This window comes from Ornithodoros turicata, chromosome 7 (genome assembly GCF_037126465.1).
Source record: "Ornithodoros turicata isolate Travis chromosome 7, ASM3712646v1, whole genome shotgun sequence".
Classification (NCBI taxonomy): Eukaryota; Metazoa; Arthropoda; class Arachnida; order Ixodida; family Argasidae; genus Ornithodoros; species Ornithodoros turicata.
In genome coordinates this window covers 19,664,759-19,677,172 of record NC_088207.1, presented here as the reverse complement: position 1 = coordinate 19,677,172, position 12,414 = coordinate 19,664,759, and the positions used below count along the sequence as shown (strand labels likewise).

General features: G+C 47.1%; 1 protein-coding gene across 3 annotated transcripts in view; it reads left to right on the top strand.

Annotated features, from left to right (window-relative positions):
- LOC135400282 (beta-hexosaminidase subunit alpha-like) overlaps positions 1-12,414 on the top strand; it is a 43,817-nt gene that overhangs the window by 18,354 nt on the left and 13,049 nt on the right. For all 3 annotated transcript variants that reach the window (XM_064632081.1, XM_064632080.1, XM_064632079.1), the window contains 4 exons: positions 2,749-2,859; positions 5,795-5,896; positions 5,995-6,103; positions 10,838-11,042. In XM_064632081.1, the coding sequence (XP_064488151.1) occupies positions 2,749-2,859; positions 5,795-5,896; positions 5,995-6,103; positions 10,838-11,042 (527 nt within the window). The remainder of the gene's footprint in view (positions 1-2,748; positions 2,860-5,794; positions 5,897-5,994; positions 6,104-10,837; positions 11,043-12,414) is intronic.

Here is a 12,414-nt window from a genome sequence, read left to right as displayed (position 1 = left end):
GCCGATCCCGTCGTATGAATGTGTGTGTGAGTGAGCGAAAATTTGAGAGTGAAAGGAGGATGAGTGAGAGAGAGTAGCTGGTTTCTCCCTTCAGAAGACGCACCCTGGAAGTCACTGAGAAGGCGTGCATGTTAGCTTAGCTCAATTGGTGGAGCCCTGGACCGGCAATCCAGATGATGTGGGTTCGAGTCCTACAGCTGGCTAGCCTTTTCAATTACTTTAATCTTTCATAGTTATGTTTTCGTGCTCACCTGGATCTGGATCCCTAGACATGTTATGCGGCCATTTATTCCGCAAGGTAGCGTCCGACAGATACCCGTGAAAGGAACTTTTTTTTTTATTCCGTGCTAGCGACGCGAAGCAACTGTGGCTGTGAGCGGCGTACAGACGTGGACAGATGGAGAGAGGACAGCAGGAAGGAGTGAGGGAGTCCATATGGATCGAGAAGTTACGAGTTAAGTTACCGTGTGAAAAATGTAACGAAGTCAAAAGCGAAGTTCTTCAGCCTGAAATGTAACTCGCAGTTACGGAGTTATTTAAAAAAAAGAACGAGTTACTTCCAAGTTACTTCGGACACTAAATAGCTTTAGGTAACAGCAGGTGCACCGCGCGTGAGCAGTTGAGTTAGACCTTGAGTTACCTGCGGAGTGCAACACGCTTAGATCGTTTTCGTTTATGTCCAACTCCAACAATAGACCTCTACCTGTTTGTAAATAAATGACGTTATAGTGGTCGACAGCGCTACAAAGCTACGTTCGAAGCAAGTGGTGAACAAGGTAGCGCCCGAAAGCCACTGTCTTCAGGGGATTACGATGGTCTCTGAAAGGGACGCGACCTTCGGTCCTACTTTCTTTCAGTGGGAGGCATCCAAAACGTGTCCGTTCGTGGAGCTGGACAGTCCTCTCCTTCCGATTTGTTTCGGTTTCAGTCTGTCTACCAACGTCATGATGACGTTCCTCTGGTAGAGGTCTATTCGAACGCTTCGGATCTTACTCCCTGTAGGCGCACAATTGTTCAGCTTCATTTCTATGACATCGGTTCTTACCTCCTGAATAGAATACAGTCATTGATTGAATACCACAAAATGGCATGAAGGAACCGGAGAGAAAGCAAGAAAATATGTGGGCGTGAGTGAAAAGCTAATTAAAAGTAACTTGGAACTTAAGTTACTTTGGAAAAGTTACCTGCAAAAGAAACGAGTTCCTCTGAAAGTTACCACAGCGCAGAAGTACCGAGTTAAGTTACAAATTACAAAGAAAAAGAACTTAGTTACAGTAACGGGTTTTGTTGCTTGGGGGACCAGGGAATGAAAGGAAATTCCTGGGGAGCAATGTCCCACCTTTGACTTGCAAAGAGAAACGGTGCAGTACACCCTAACGTAGGAACGTACACACAGTGAAGTCTGATTCAGAAATTGGCCAAGGCAAGCACACTTCACCATGCGAAGCCACGCTGTCAACATGTGGCCCGCCGTATGCTCGGCGGCCCGTACGGAGCACCCCAGACGTGCAGTGGTCACTCCGCGGAATAATTTCTGCGGGGCTGGGGAGAAGCGCGAGTATTATGGTCGTGTCAGTATATATAGGTCGTTGTCGCTTTATAAGGCGTGCGTCTGTGTCTCCTAAAATGCACCGAACCGTCTCTGCCACGTAACCATAATCATTACACTATGACAGCCACGGAGTTATGTAGTCGTCCAGATTGAATAGATCGTTCTCGCCTATTCGACGCCGCCATGGATGAACGCCACCTATAGATATAGATAGGGTTTGTGGTTTTCGGCATTTATTTTCAACCCAATTCGGGGGGTGTTTATCGGCATTTATATTGGGGACTATAAATCGGATTTTTTCGGCATCTATATTCCGCCCAAAAAATAAATGCCCGAATACGGGCATCTATTTATTTCGCATGAAGGAGAGCCTATTTTGCGGGCGAAGTAACAACGAACCGAAAAGAAGTGAATTGATTCATGGTTTCATTAACAATGTCTTTTGTTGCCTGTGCCAAACCGGCAAACAATGAGACTACCTCTTATTGTAATAGATGCAAGCGTACATCATCATGCTCGCATCTGTCATAGCGACTCGCTCCTTGCGATTAATAACACGCAGTTTAGAGAACGCGCGCTCAACATTAGCGTTAGAAACAGGAATAGCCAGTATGCTTAAGGTGCACTGCGATAACAAAGGCCATGTGCTGGGACGGGTCGTCCAAAACTGAATAGGAGATATATCCACCTGAGGGGCAGGGCATGCAGCATATTCGAAAAACTCGCCCTTTATATCATCCATACGAGATCATCAACAGAGCTGAGGTCATCCTCCTATAAGCGCTTACGCACAATGAAACAAGGGCACAGCCCTAAGATAATGCCACGCTCGAGAAATAGTCGGCAAAGGGAGATTTCAAGGGGATTTCCCTTTGCGGTTCCAGGGATGGCAGCTGTTAGGATACGAGAAATTCGTATTTTTTCGGAATATTCCGAATCTGAAAAAAATCATTCGGGGGGTGTTTTCCGGCATTTTCCGGAAAATGCCGAAAACCACGAACCCTAGTCATATAGAATAACAACGGACAAATTACAACTCGATGCCTTTACCTGCCCAATACCTTCTCTCAGTCATTCACACGTGGACGAATACGTCGGCTTTTCTCCAGACTATTAAATGGCGTCTGGCTGTTCCGATATCGCATAAGTTGCCTTTTAATTGAATAAAACGAAATTGTTCACCGCCTTTTGCGCAGTTCCTGATCAACGCTACCTACATCGAGGACTTTCCCAGGTTCCCTCATCGAGGGCTCTTGATCGACTCTTCGAGGCATTTTCTTCCGTTGCGGACAATTGTACAGACTTTGGTAAGCATATAATCCATAATGTATGTAGAGTATTTATTACATTGATCTCATGGTATGTACAATTAAACGAGTGAATGTATATGGAGCTTTGAACGTAGTTCAACTCTACCAAATTCGTGGCGCTGTCGAACACTATGACGTCATTTGTTTACAAACATGTAGATGTCTATTGATTGTTACGCCCATTCGAGAAAGGCGCTCGAAGTCAGGCGGGGCATCCCATCGCGCTTGCCACATAAAGTCGTGTGACAGACCTCGGGAGGTCGTTGAACCTGCTTCGAGCCCTTCCATGCTCACATTGGTTGTACCAAATATATTTAATAGAATGTGAACAAATATATTTGTAAGGTGTTAGTAGAGCCCTGATATTTAGGCATTTGCCAATAGCTAGACGACCTGCGCCTCTACGTCATTGATTATGTAACGCCGCCGCGCAATGCATGCTGGTGGCCACTATCAACCTTATCAGCCTATCATGTGACGCGTTGTTCCCGTTTCTTGCCCACCACAGCAAGATACAACCTCGAAGCAGACTTCTCGGGACCTCACATGGTTAGCGAGAGGATAGAGAGGTAGCAAGCGAGCTGGTGGTATAGATCCATAACTTAAAAACCCGAGACTAGGGGTCAGAAAAACGGCAAACACAGACAAGGTCTCAAACACAGCTCAAAGTTTACTTAACAGCACGAACGTATAAGGGTTCAAGTGCGTGAGAATGAAGGGTGAGGAGAACGTAGGAACGTCCCCAAAACCAACAGGAAGGTCAGGGAAGGCTTGCTGACACAGTTCCAAGCCGAGATAATGAAGAGCGTTTCCCTCATAAGCCTTTTCTTAAGGTCACTCTCACTGGACATTACAAAGGTTCCATGCTATCAGGGCGCACAACCTCTACAGACTTGGAAGTGGTTTACCCATTCGGAAGAACAACCGTTATTTTTTACTTTGAGGGCATGCTCCCGCAAGCGATCATTTAGGCAGCGTTTACTTTGGCCGATATAACAAAAACCACATTCCAGAGGTATCTGATATACAATATTAGAACGGCAGTTCACATACACAGTTCTGTGGGTTTTACACGAAGTTTCAGCTTTTTCAAAAGGTGTACACGAGTCTAAACGAAAATCATTTCTAAATACAAGGTTCACATCAAATTTCTTCGCAACAAAAAGCAGGCTATGAGAAATTTTATGAAAATTTTATGAGAAATTTTATTTTGTTATATCGGCCAAAGTAAACGCTGCCTAAACGATCGCTTGCGGGATTGTTCTTCCGAATTGGTAAAACACCTACAAGTCTGTAGAGGTTGTGCACCCAGATGGCACGAAACCTTTGTAATGTCGAGTGAGAGTGACCTTAACAAAAGGCTTATGCGGGAAACGCTGTCCATGATCTCGGCTGGGAACTGTGTCAGCAAACCTTCCCTGACCTTCCCGTTGGTTTTGGGGACGTTCCTACGTTCTCCTCACCCTTCATTCTCACCCACTTGAACCACCCTTATATGTTTGTACTGTTATGTAAACTTTCAACTGTGTTTGAGACCTTGTCTGTGTTTGTCGTTTTTCTGTCCCCTAGTCTCGGGTTTTTAAGTTATGGGACTCACATGTTTGTTAGCAAAGGGTCGTCTATAACTGCATAAATGCGCTTAAGTGCGACATTTTCGAGTCTGCAAACCTTTTTCGCGATCTCATTCCATAACTCCCCTTTCTAACATTGCCAGGCTGTCTTTTGTCCACCTCTTGATGCCTGTAATGGATAGTTACACAGAGGAACTAATAACGGGGGTGTTACCTAACCTTCCATTTTTCCTGTGCCACGCTCTACGCTGTTCGTGCAGCAATGCCAGATTTCGGCCTCCGACGGCCACGCTAGAGCACGGTATAAGCGTCGTACAGGTGTACCAGTGCGCAATTATACATTTTCCCTCTTTTTGATTCACGACTGTGGGTTGTTCTCTTTCAGGCAGGAGAAGGCCCCTTGGTTAGCTAGATGATATTCAAATAGCAGAAGGGATTAAGATACGCAGCCATTCCTGGCGTGTCCAAATGTTCATGGTTGGCTATGGGATACCAAAAACATGAGTCGTTATAAATATAATGTACTCTCAGGAGCGGCTAAAATATCTGTGTAAAACTGGTGGTGCCATCCTGGGCTCGGCACCATGCATAGAAGTACATTGAGGCAGTTGAAGCTTGTACAGTATATGATTTAAACGAATGCGAGCACCAGCATCGCATATGCTGAAAACTTTACAAGAAAGTCAGTATACATCATCAGGAGAACGCGCCTATTTCTTCGTTTCACTGCCTATGTTGGTGCTGTTTGGGGCTTAAGTGCCTGACCTTTAGGTCCCTATTAATGCCTAAAAAGCTCAGCCCCAGACATTAGTAGCATTGTGGCATGCTTTTCCCTCAGTGTGTCTGCAGTCGTTTTTAACCTGAGAACACTATCTCGGACGGGAAGGGAGAACTTAATAATATATCGCGTCGTTACGTTGAACTACAAAAATATCTTCCGTCAAATGTAAGCGAACTGAACTGAAGCCATGACATGCACAATGTTACAATCACTATATTGTCGTCTTATGGGTAGGTATGGAGCGAAACAAACTTGCAATATCGATCATAGGATGAACATGACTATAGTATGTCTGTACATGACTGAACATGACTACCGTACGTCACGTAACATTTCGACATCTAACGTACAGATAAAAACAAACGCTACTACATTATACTGGCAATAGTCACTGACGGCTGCGCATCACTGATATTTTGACACCAAAGCTTGCGAAAAACATTCCTCGCATTGGATAGACAGTTAGGCCCTGCGTGTTGAATGGCAGCACTCACAGAAAGCGTACATAAAGACGGTAGAGTTACTGCACGTCGCTGTTTCAACTTTTCATCTTACATGTACTCTTTTTGATACTCAACAGGACGCCATGGCCTACAACAAAATGAATGTCCTCCATTGGCACATTGTGGACGATCAGTCGTTTCCTTACGTCAGTTCCCGGTTTCCAGCCATGAGCGAGAAGGTGAACACAGCGCATTCATCACTCGGACATGCCCCGTAGAGTTCATTGAAGTGGGCAACGTAGCGGAACTATCGTTTACCTTCATCTGTGTTACGCAGGGAGCGTATGATCCCATGACGCATGTGTACAGCCCCAAAGACATTCGTTACGTCATTAAGGAAGCTGCGCTTCGTGGAATCCGTGTGATTGCCGAGTTTGATACACCAGGTATGTCTGTCGTACGTCATACTGACGTCCGTACACCATTTCTTATGGGACACGCAATCGCTTGCATGGTTTGATGGGGTGCGATGGCTTCGTGTTTTATGTATATATATATATATATATATATGTTGTTAGGGATATTAATGAAATGGTAGTACGGTAGCTGGCTACCAACTGTTGCTAATACACGACAACAACCATACTTGTGTGCAACGCACAAGTTGTGGTTACGTCACAAAAACCTGATGACGAGATATGAAGCCGCAAAAACAAGTATTTGTTTGCAGCGGGCGTGGGTGTATTGACATGCAACGAATCCGAAAGCGTTGACAAATGAGACAAATGATAAATGTCATTACCAGACACACGGGAACAAAAGGAGGTTTTAGAAAACCGTAGGAGACCTCAGGTACCGACTCCGTAACGCTGTGAGCCAATGAGAGCGCTGACCGTTGCGTTATAGGCTTTACAGTTCATCGACTCGCTATGCGTGTCTAGATGAGGTGGTGTTCCTCTACATGCGTTCTTATCGGCGATGATGGAATGTCCCAGCGGGCAGATGGACATGGCCTCACACTAGGACGGTGCCGGTAGAACTGGCTGACAGGCGCAGTGCCGCGCGCCAGCAGGGGCACGTCTTCGTCATCGTTCACGGGCCACCACATGACTTCCCCCCCCCCTCCTCCCCTCAGACGCGGAGCGGTGCATGCGGTTGAGGTCCACGTCGATCCATGAAGAGGAGAATGGGAACGATTCGTGGATGACGGACGACTGGACACACGGCTTGTGCTTGTGGCTGTTGATGCAGCAGCATCGGGATGACGGGAACGAGAGCGCTGCGATCTGGGCAGGTTCCAGCGATGAGATGTGAATGCTGAGTGCGTGACTACTTGGATGCTAGAGTGGTTGCTGATTGTGTTGAGCGGCGCTGAGTGCATCGTGTGGCGTTGAATGATCGTTGCTGCGTTGCTGAGTGGGCTACATCACCGCGACAGGTACGTAAGCGGGGATGCTGTTTGCCGCAAGAGAAGTGCCGGGGAGGACCACCGTGAAGCACCTGGAGGCCGTAAACTGAGCTCGCTGTGGTCTCCCTGCGGATCCCCGGTGGAACAGTGGTACCGGTGCGACTTACCTGCTATAAGGTGGTTCGCTGCTGGTTTGCCGAAAAATTTAGGATGATGGATGGCCAAATTACGCCGAACATGATGTTCGTTGCTCGAGTCACTAAAGATCAGCAACGATCACGTTCGGGTCACGAAACGTTGAGGAGGTGGTGTTCCTCTGCATGAGTCCTGACCGGCGATGATGGAATGTCCCAGCGGGCAGATGTTCGTGGCCTCATGCTAGGACGGCGCCGGTAGAACTGGCTGCCAGCGCAGCGCAGTAGCGCGCGAGAGCAGAGGCGCGTCGCCGTCGCCGTCCACGGTCCACCACACGTGGAAAGGAACCCCCTTCCGAATCCGTCTCGTGAAATCAATATGGCGACCCGATGACAGTCGACCACTGTTTCGGGTACCTCAAGAATTCCATGCAAACACTTTATGTTGGACGATGATTTATTCCACATTTGAGAAGTGCTTCATAGAGGAAAGAAAGAGCTAAAGAGATGACACGGTAGTGGGCCAAGCGGACGGAATGCCACGATGACCCATTCAATTAGTTAGTTAGTTAGCCCCAGTACCTAAACCCTTTTACGAGAATTCCTCCTATCGCCGATAGGTGCCGCTACGTCCCCGTTGTCGGAATGGTACAATGGGGAAGCGTTGATTTCACGAAAACACTAACAGGACACTTCGCATCCCATTCGCAAGCCGTTAGGGAGTCGCTTACGATTCTCTAACCTCTTTAATAAAATGATGATGCTCTTGAGCCGAAACGAGAACATCTGCGTGTGCGCGCGCCCTCCCGTACAAAGAGAGAGTGGTTTGCCCGACTGTGTTCACATCCCGTCTCCAGGCGTCACAATGGCGTCAGATGCGTTGCACATAGAGCAGTGAGCGTGGACGCGCGTCCTCCTCCGCCGTCGTCGTTGACAGGGTGGGGACTTCCTAGTGACGGGTCCGCGCCGGCGCCTCTGGGCGTACGTCATTTGAGGTCATATCTCTCCGTCTGTCGTTCGTTTGGCTTATGCTAGTGTACAGTTATTTTCGTCGCGACTTCTCCTGGCATTTGGAACATTTTTGCAACAATACAGAGCGCGACAACAATTGAAAATGGTGGTGTGAAAACTCGCACTGCCAGAAAGTTATGCGTGAAACGCGAAGTAACGGTGGTTGTACCTGTCCAACAAAACAAAAGTAGGTTCTCGGAACGACTTCGGAACCTCAATGTTTCTCGAGCTTTTTCTGTAATAGTCCCGTGTGCTATCACAGCTCCCGTATATAAGGAAAGGGTATGATGGTGATGTAACGTTGTTTGCCAGAAAGGGGAAATATTTCATGTCCGGTTTACCCCATTTCATTACGAAGTACATTCCCTACTACAATCGTCAGTGCCAGATTTACAGTGGTGGGGGCCCCGGGACACTGTGCTGTGGGGGCTCCCTCGTGTATTCTATGTCTATCCAATGTGTTATCGGGGTCGATATGCGTGGACGGAGGACATATCTTTACCAAGTTTCCGTTTCAGGGATGCGTTTCAGGCATGCAAAACAGTTTTACCTTAGACACGACCTTTTCTGGTGGGGGCCCCGGGACAAGTGCCCCGTCTGCCCCCTTAAATCCGGCACTTACAACGGTATTGAAGTCGGTAATACAATGATAACTACAATGGTAATTTAGCGAATCTGCGAGCCTCCCTCTCCCACCCACGATTTTGTTCAGCGATTACCATTGTATCAGGTGAAGTCGGGAATGTATCTTCCAGTAGAATCATATAAATGTTAGATGCGCTTTCTGTCTATGAGAAAAACGCCAAGAAGCTCGAAACGGCCGTCTCCCTTCAGATCGGCGTTCTAATGATCGCCGTGGAGGGAGACAACGTAGTGCATGCCTGCTCTTCGTTTTTAGGGCGAGGGCAGTACTATTTTTGAACCGTGATGTGGGCAACCTTGTGCTTGTCCCATCCTACAGTTGGCGATACGAAACGTTACATTCACTTTACAAACTTCGTAGTTCCGTTGACGCGATTGAAGAGATTTGTTTAAAATGGATAAAACGAACTCTACGGCGAAAGTTCTCTACAGATGAATATTTTCCTGCATATTTTTCCCAACGTTCCCTCTATTTTTGACATGATTACTAAGACATCCATTTGTTGTGAAATGTTTGTCGTGAAATTAGCTGCAGCAAACTGTCATGCTTGCATAGCAAAGCCGTCATTTGGATAGCAGACGCCAAAGTTTTTCAAGTGTGAGGTTCAATGTCGAAGGTATTCACTGAAGTTGCGTACGTCCCATCGTGGCAACGCACGTCAACATCAGAACGACGCGCACAAACAAGACGCCTTGTTGTTTCTGTTGCTTTCTCGCTCCCAGACTCGGATTTTTCTTTCTGTAAGTATGATACCAATCGGTCCTTTCTAAGGATGCTATCACGTTTAAGTAGTTTGGCACTTACAGAGAAAAGAAACTGAAACAGACACCGTTATGAGGCCCACCGATATTTCAGGTGTTTCGTAGAAAATGTAATTTTCGAAACGCGCGGGAGTAGTGATCACGCCGCCGCCGATACCAGCGTCACGCCGACTTGCGTCGATTCACGCCGCTGCCACCGTCCAAAAATGGGCCCAACGCTACCGCCGACCGTCGACGCTGTCGACGTCTATACGCCGCTCATAGCTGCAGTTACTTCGCGGCGCTAACACGCAATAAAAAAAATGATAATAATAGAAGAAAACTGAATACAACAAGGTCCGTACGGTGTGCCCGACGCACCCTACATTTGTAGCTGTAAGGGACGAATGTCGCCTCGGTAACAGCATCGGCGCACACCTCTAGTTGCACATAAGTATGATCATGGCTATACCCGTACATCGACGACATGAATTGTGATTCAACGTCGAAAAAAAACAAAAAACAACGTATTAATGAAACATCCGATACATATGAGTGCACCTTGCACTTGTTCGTGTAATATATACATGTAATATATATTTGAATTCTGCCTAACGCGATTACATTTGCGGCGGCATGACCAATGAAGCGCGATTGAGAGTAGAGCTTCAAAATCTCATACATTCAGAAGTTCGGAATGCTGCTTACATAGACGGCGCTAATTGCACGGACTTTCGAGAACAGTGGACACCCTTTCCCCAGTTTATATCATTTGTCCTCTACGGATTTGCACTATTTGTGTGAGTCGGCCTCGTCAACAGCGCGTTTGCACATTCAACCCATATGCAGTTGCTTACTTGTTGTCACCTGTTGTTAGATCTCAATTAACGTACTGCAACACCAGAGATTTATGATATCTTTTTCCAGATTGACAAGATTTTATATGTACTTTCCAGGGATCGCTCCGATGTGTGATTTAGCATATGTTGACCTATGAGTTCCTGCTTTAGTGCTGTACGTGCACTATACCTATAACCCGGCTTTGTGAGCGTGTACTCCTTAAGTAAATAAACATTATTTGGAGTGACGCTCGACTATGGGCTTGTTATGCGGTGAAATTCTGCGAGGTTCCGCGGTAACACGTGAGATGCTCGCATATTCAGTGCTCATTATTTTGTACGAAAATGCAACAAAGTTTTAGCTCGGTATTGATATGTGCTTTTGTAACTCTGTTATATGCATAGGTCACACCCTGTCGTGGGGTAGAGGACATCCTAATCTTCTGACCACTTGCTACGGGTACAAAAACCCAACTGACGCCTATGGTCCCATCGACCCATCGAGAGATGAGAACTACGTATTTCTGGAGCGGTTCTTCCAGGAAGCAGCTCAGGTCTTCCCCGACCAGTACATCCATCTGGGAGGCGATGAAGTCACATTCGATTGCTGGTAACATGACGGTTTCCTTGTAAGCAGGACCAGACCCTCGGTTCGGGGGGAAGAGGCGGTTTGTTTGTCGGAGCACGTAGTGCAGGAGGGGGGAGAAAGAAATCCAATGTAGAAAATTACGTTTTGGTAGGGGGGCGATCGCCCAACCGGCCCCCGCATGGATCCGCCGCTGTTTGCAAGCCCACTCTGTTGTTAGCACCACACTCTTAAAGGAACTGTAAAGTGAAATTTGACCCCCCCCCCCCCTGTCTCTGTGTGCGACCTGGCAGTGTTTGCCTATGTGATGCCTCACATACACTCTTAAAAATGAACTTCACCGCATAGCACGGTCCTAGCCAACCATTATCTCGAGTGATATCGTTATCTGCCCTGATTGGTTGAAAACGGGAGGCGTACGCCTTTTCTGTGACAATTATGAAGAGCATAAGTGTCGCAGAAAAGGCGTACGCCTCCCGTTTTCAACAAATCAGGGCAGATAACGATATCATTCGAGATGATGGTTGGCTAGGAGCATGCTATGCGGTGAAGTTCATTTTTAAGAGTGTAGAGCCTAGGCACTCAAAGCGCGTTAATTATTACACGGCATAAATTAAATCGGACGGTAGATTGCGCCCCGCAACAGCTACAAAAGTCATAATTGGAGTACTTCCGTCAGGTGATACCTAAGTAATACACAATGAACTTATGATCAGATACTAACCTCCAATATGCACTACTTTTAGAATCACAAGAATTACTAGGACAATTCTTGCAAATATAGAAGAAACAGTATCCCAAAATACTGTCAGCGCCCTCTGTTTGTTCTCCTCCCAACCATATCGCACGGCGAGGGCGTTTATTGCGGCCTTGCGAGGTTTGTGTACGCAAGAAAGTTAATTTCCTGCCGAAATTGAACGATGCTTCACCTGACAGCGATGCCAGGTATCTACTGTAATGTTCGGGGATACAGCAAGTGTGCTCTTTCGACAAGGGACGTTGTGTACCACAACCAACGGAAAATGCACGGAAACGAAAGTTGTTGCAAGTGCTTGGTCAAGACAGTCGTGAACCACGCCGTATGTGCTCAACCCATTTCAGTGCTCAACCCAGTCAGTTGCTCGCTGGCTGTCGAGGAGAGCAGACGTGCGCTCGGTTGCTCCGCAGTCCCCGCGCCCGCTCAGTTTCTACCTGGCTGATGAGCAGTCGCAAGGGAAAAAGATGAGTGATTTACCGGAGTTTGCACGTTGTTTTACCGTGCTCGTGTTAAGCCTTTTCTCGCTGTACGCGCATGTTTAGACTTGTTTAGCGGTGTCCCGTACCAAGCCTGTTGACGCACGTTTACCGTCGTGTGGCTAGTGGTTCCCACCTTGTGTTAGCTGCGTAGTGTTGTGAC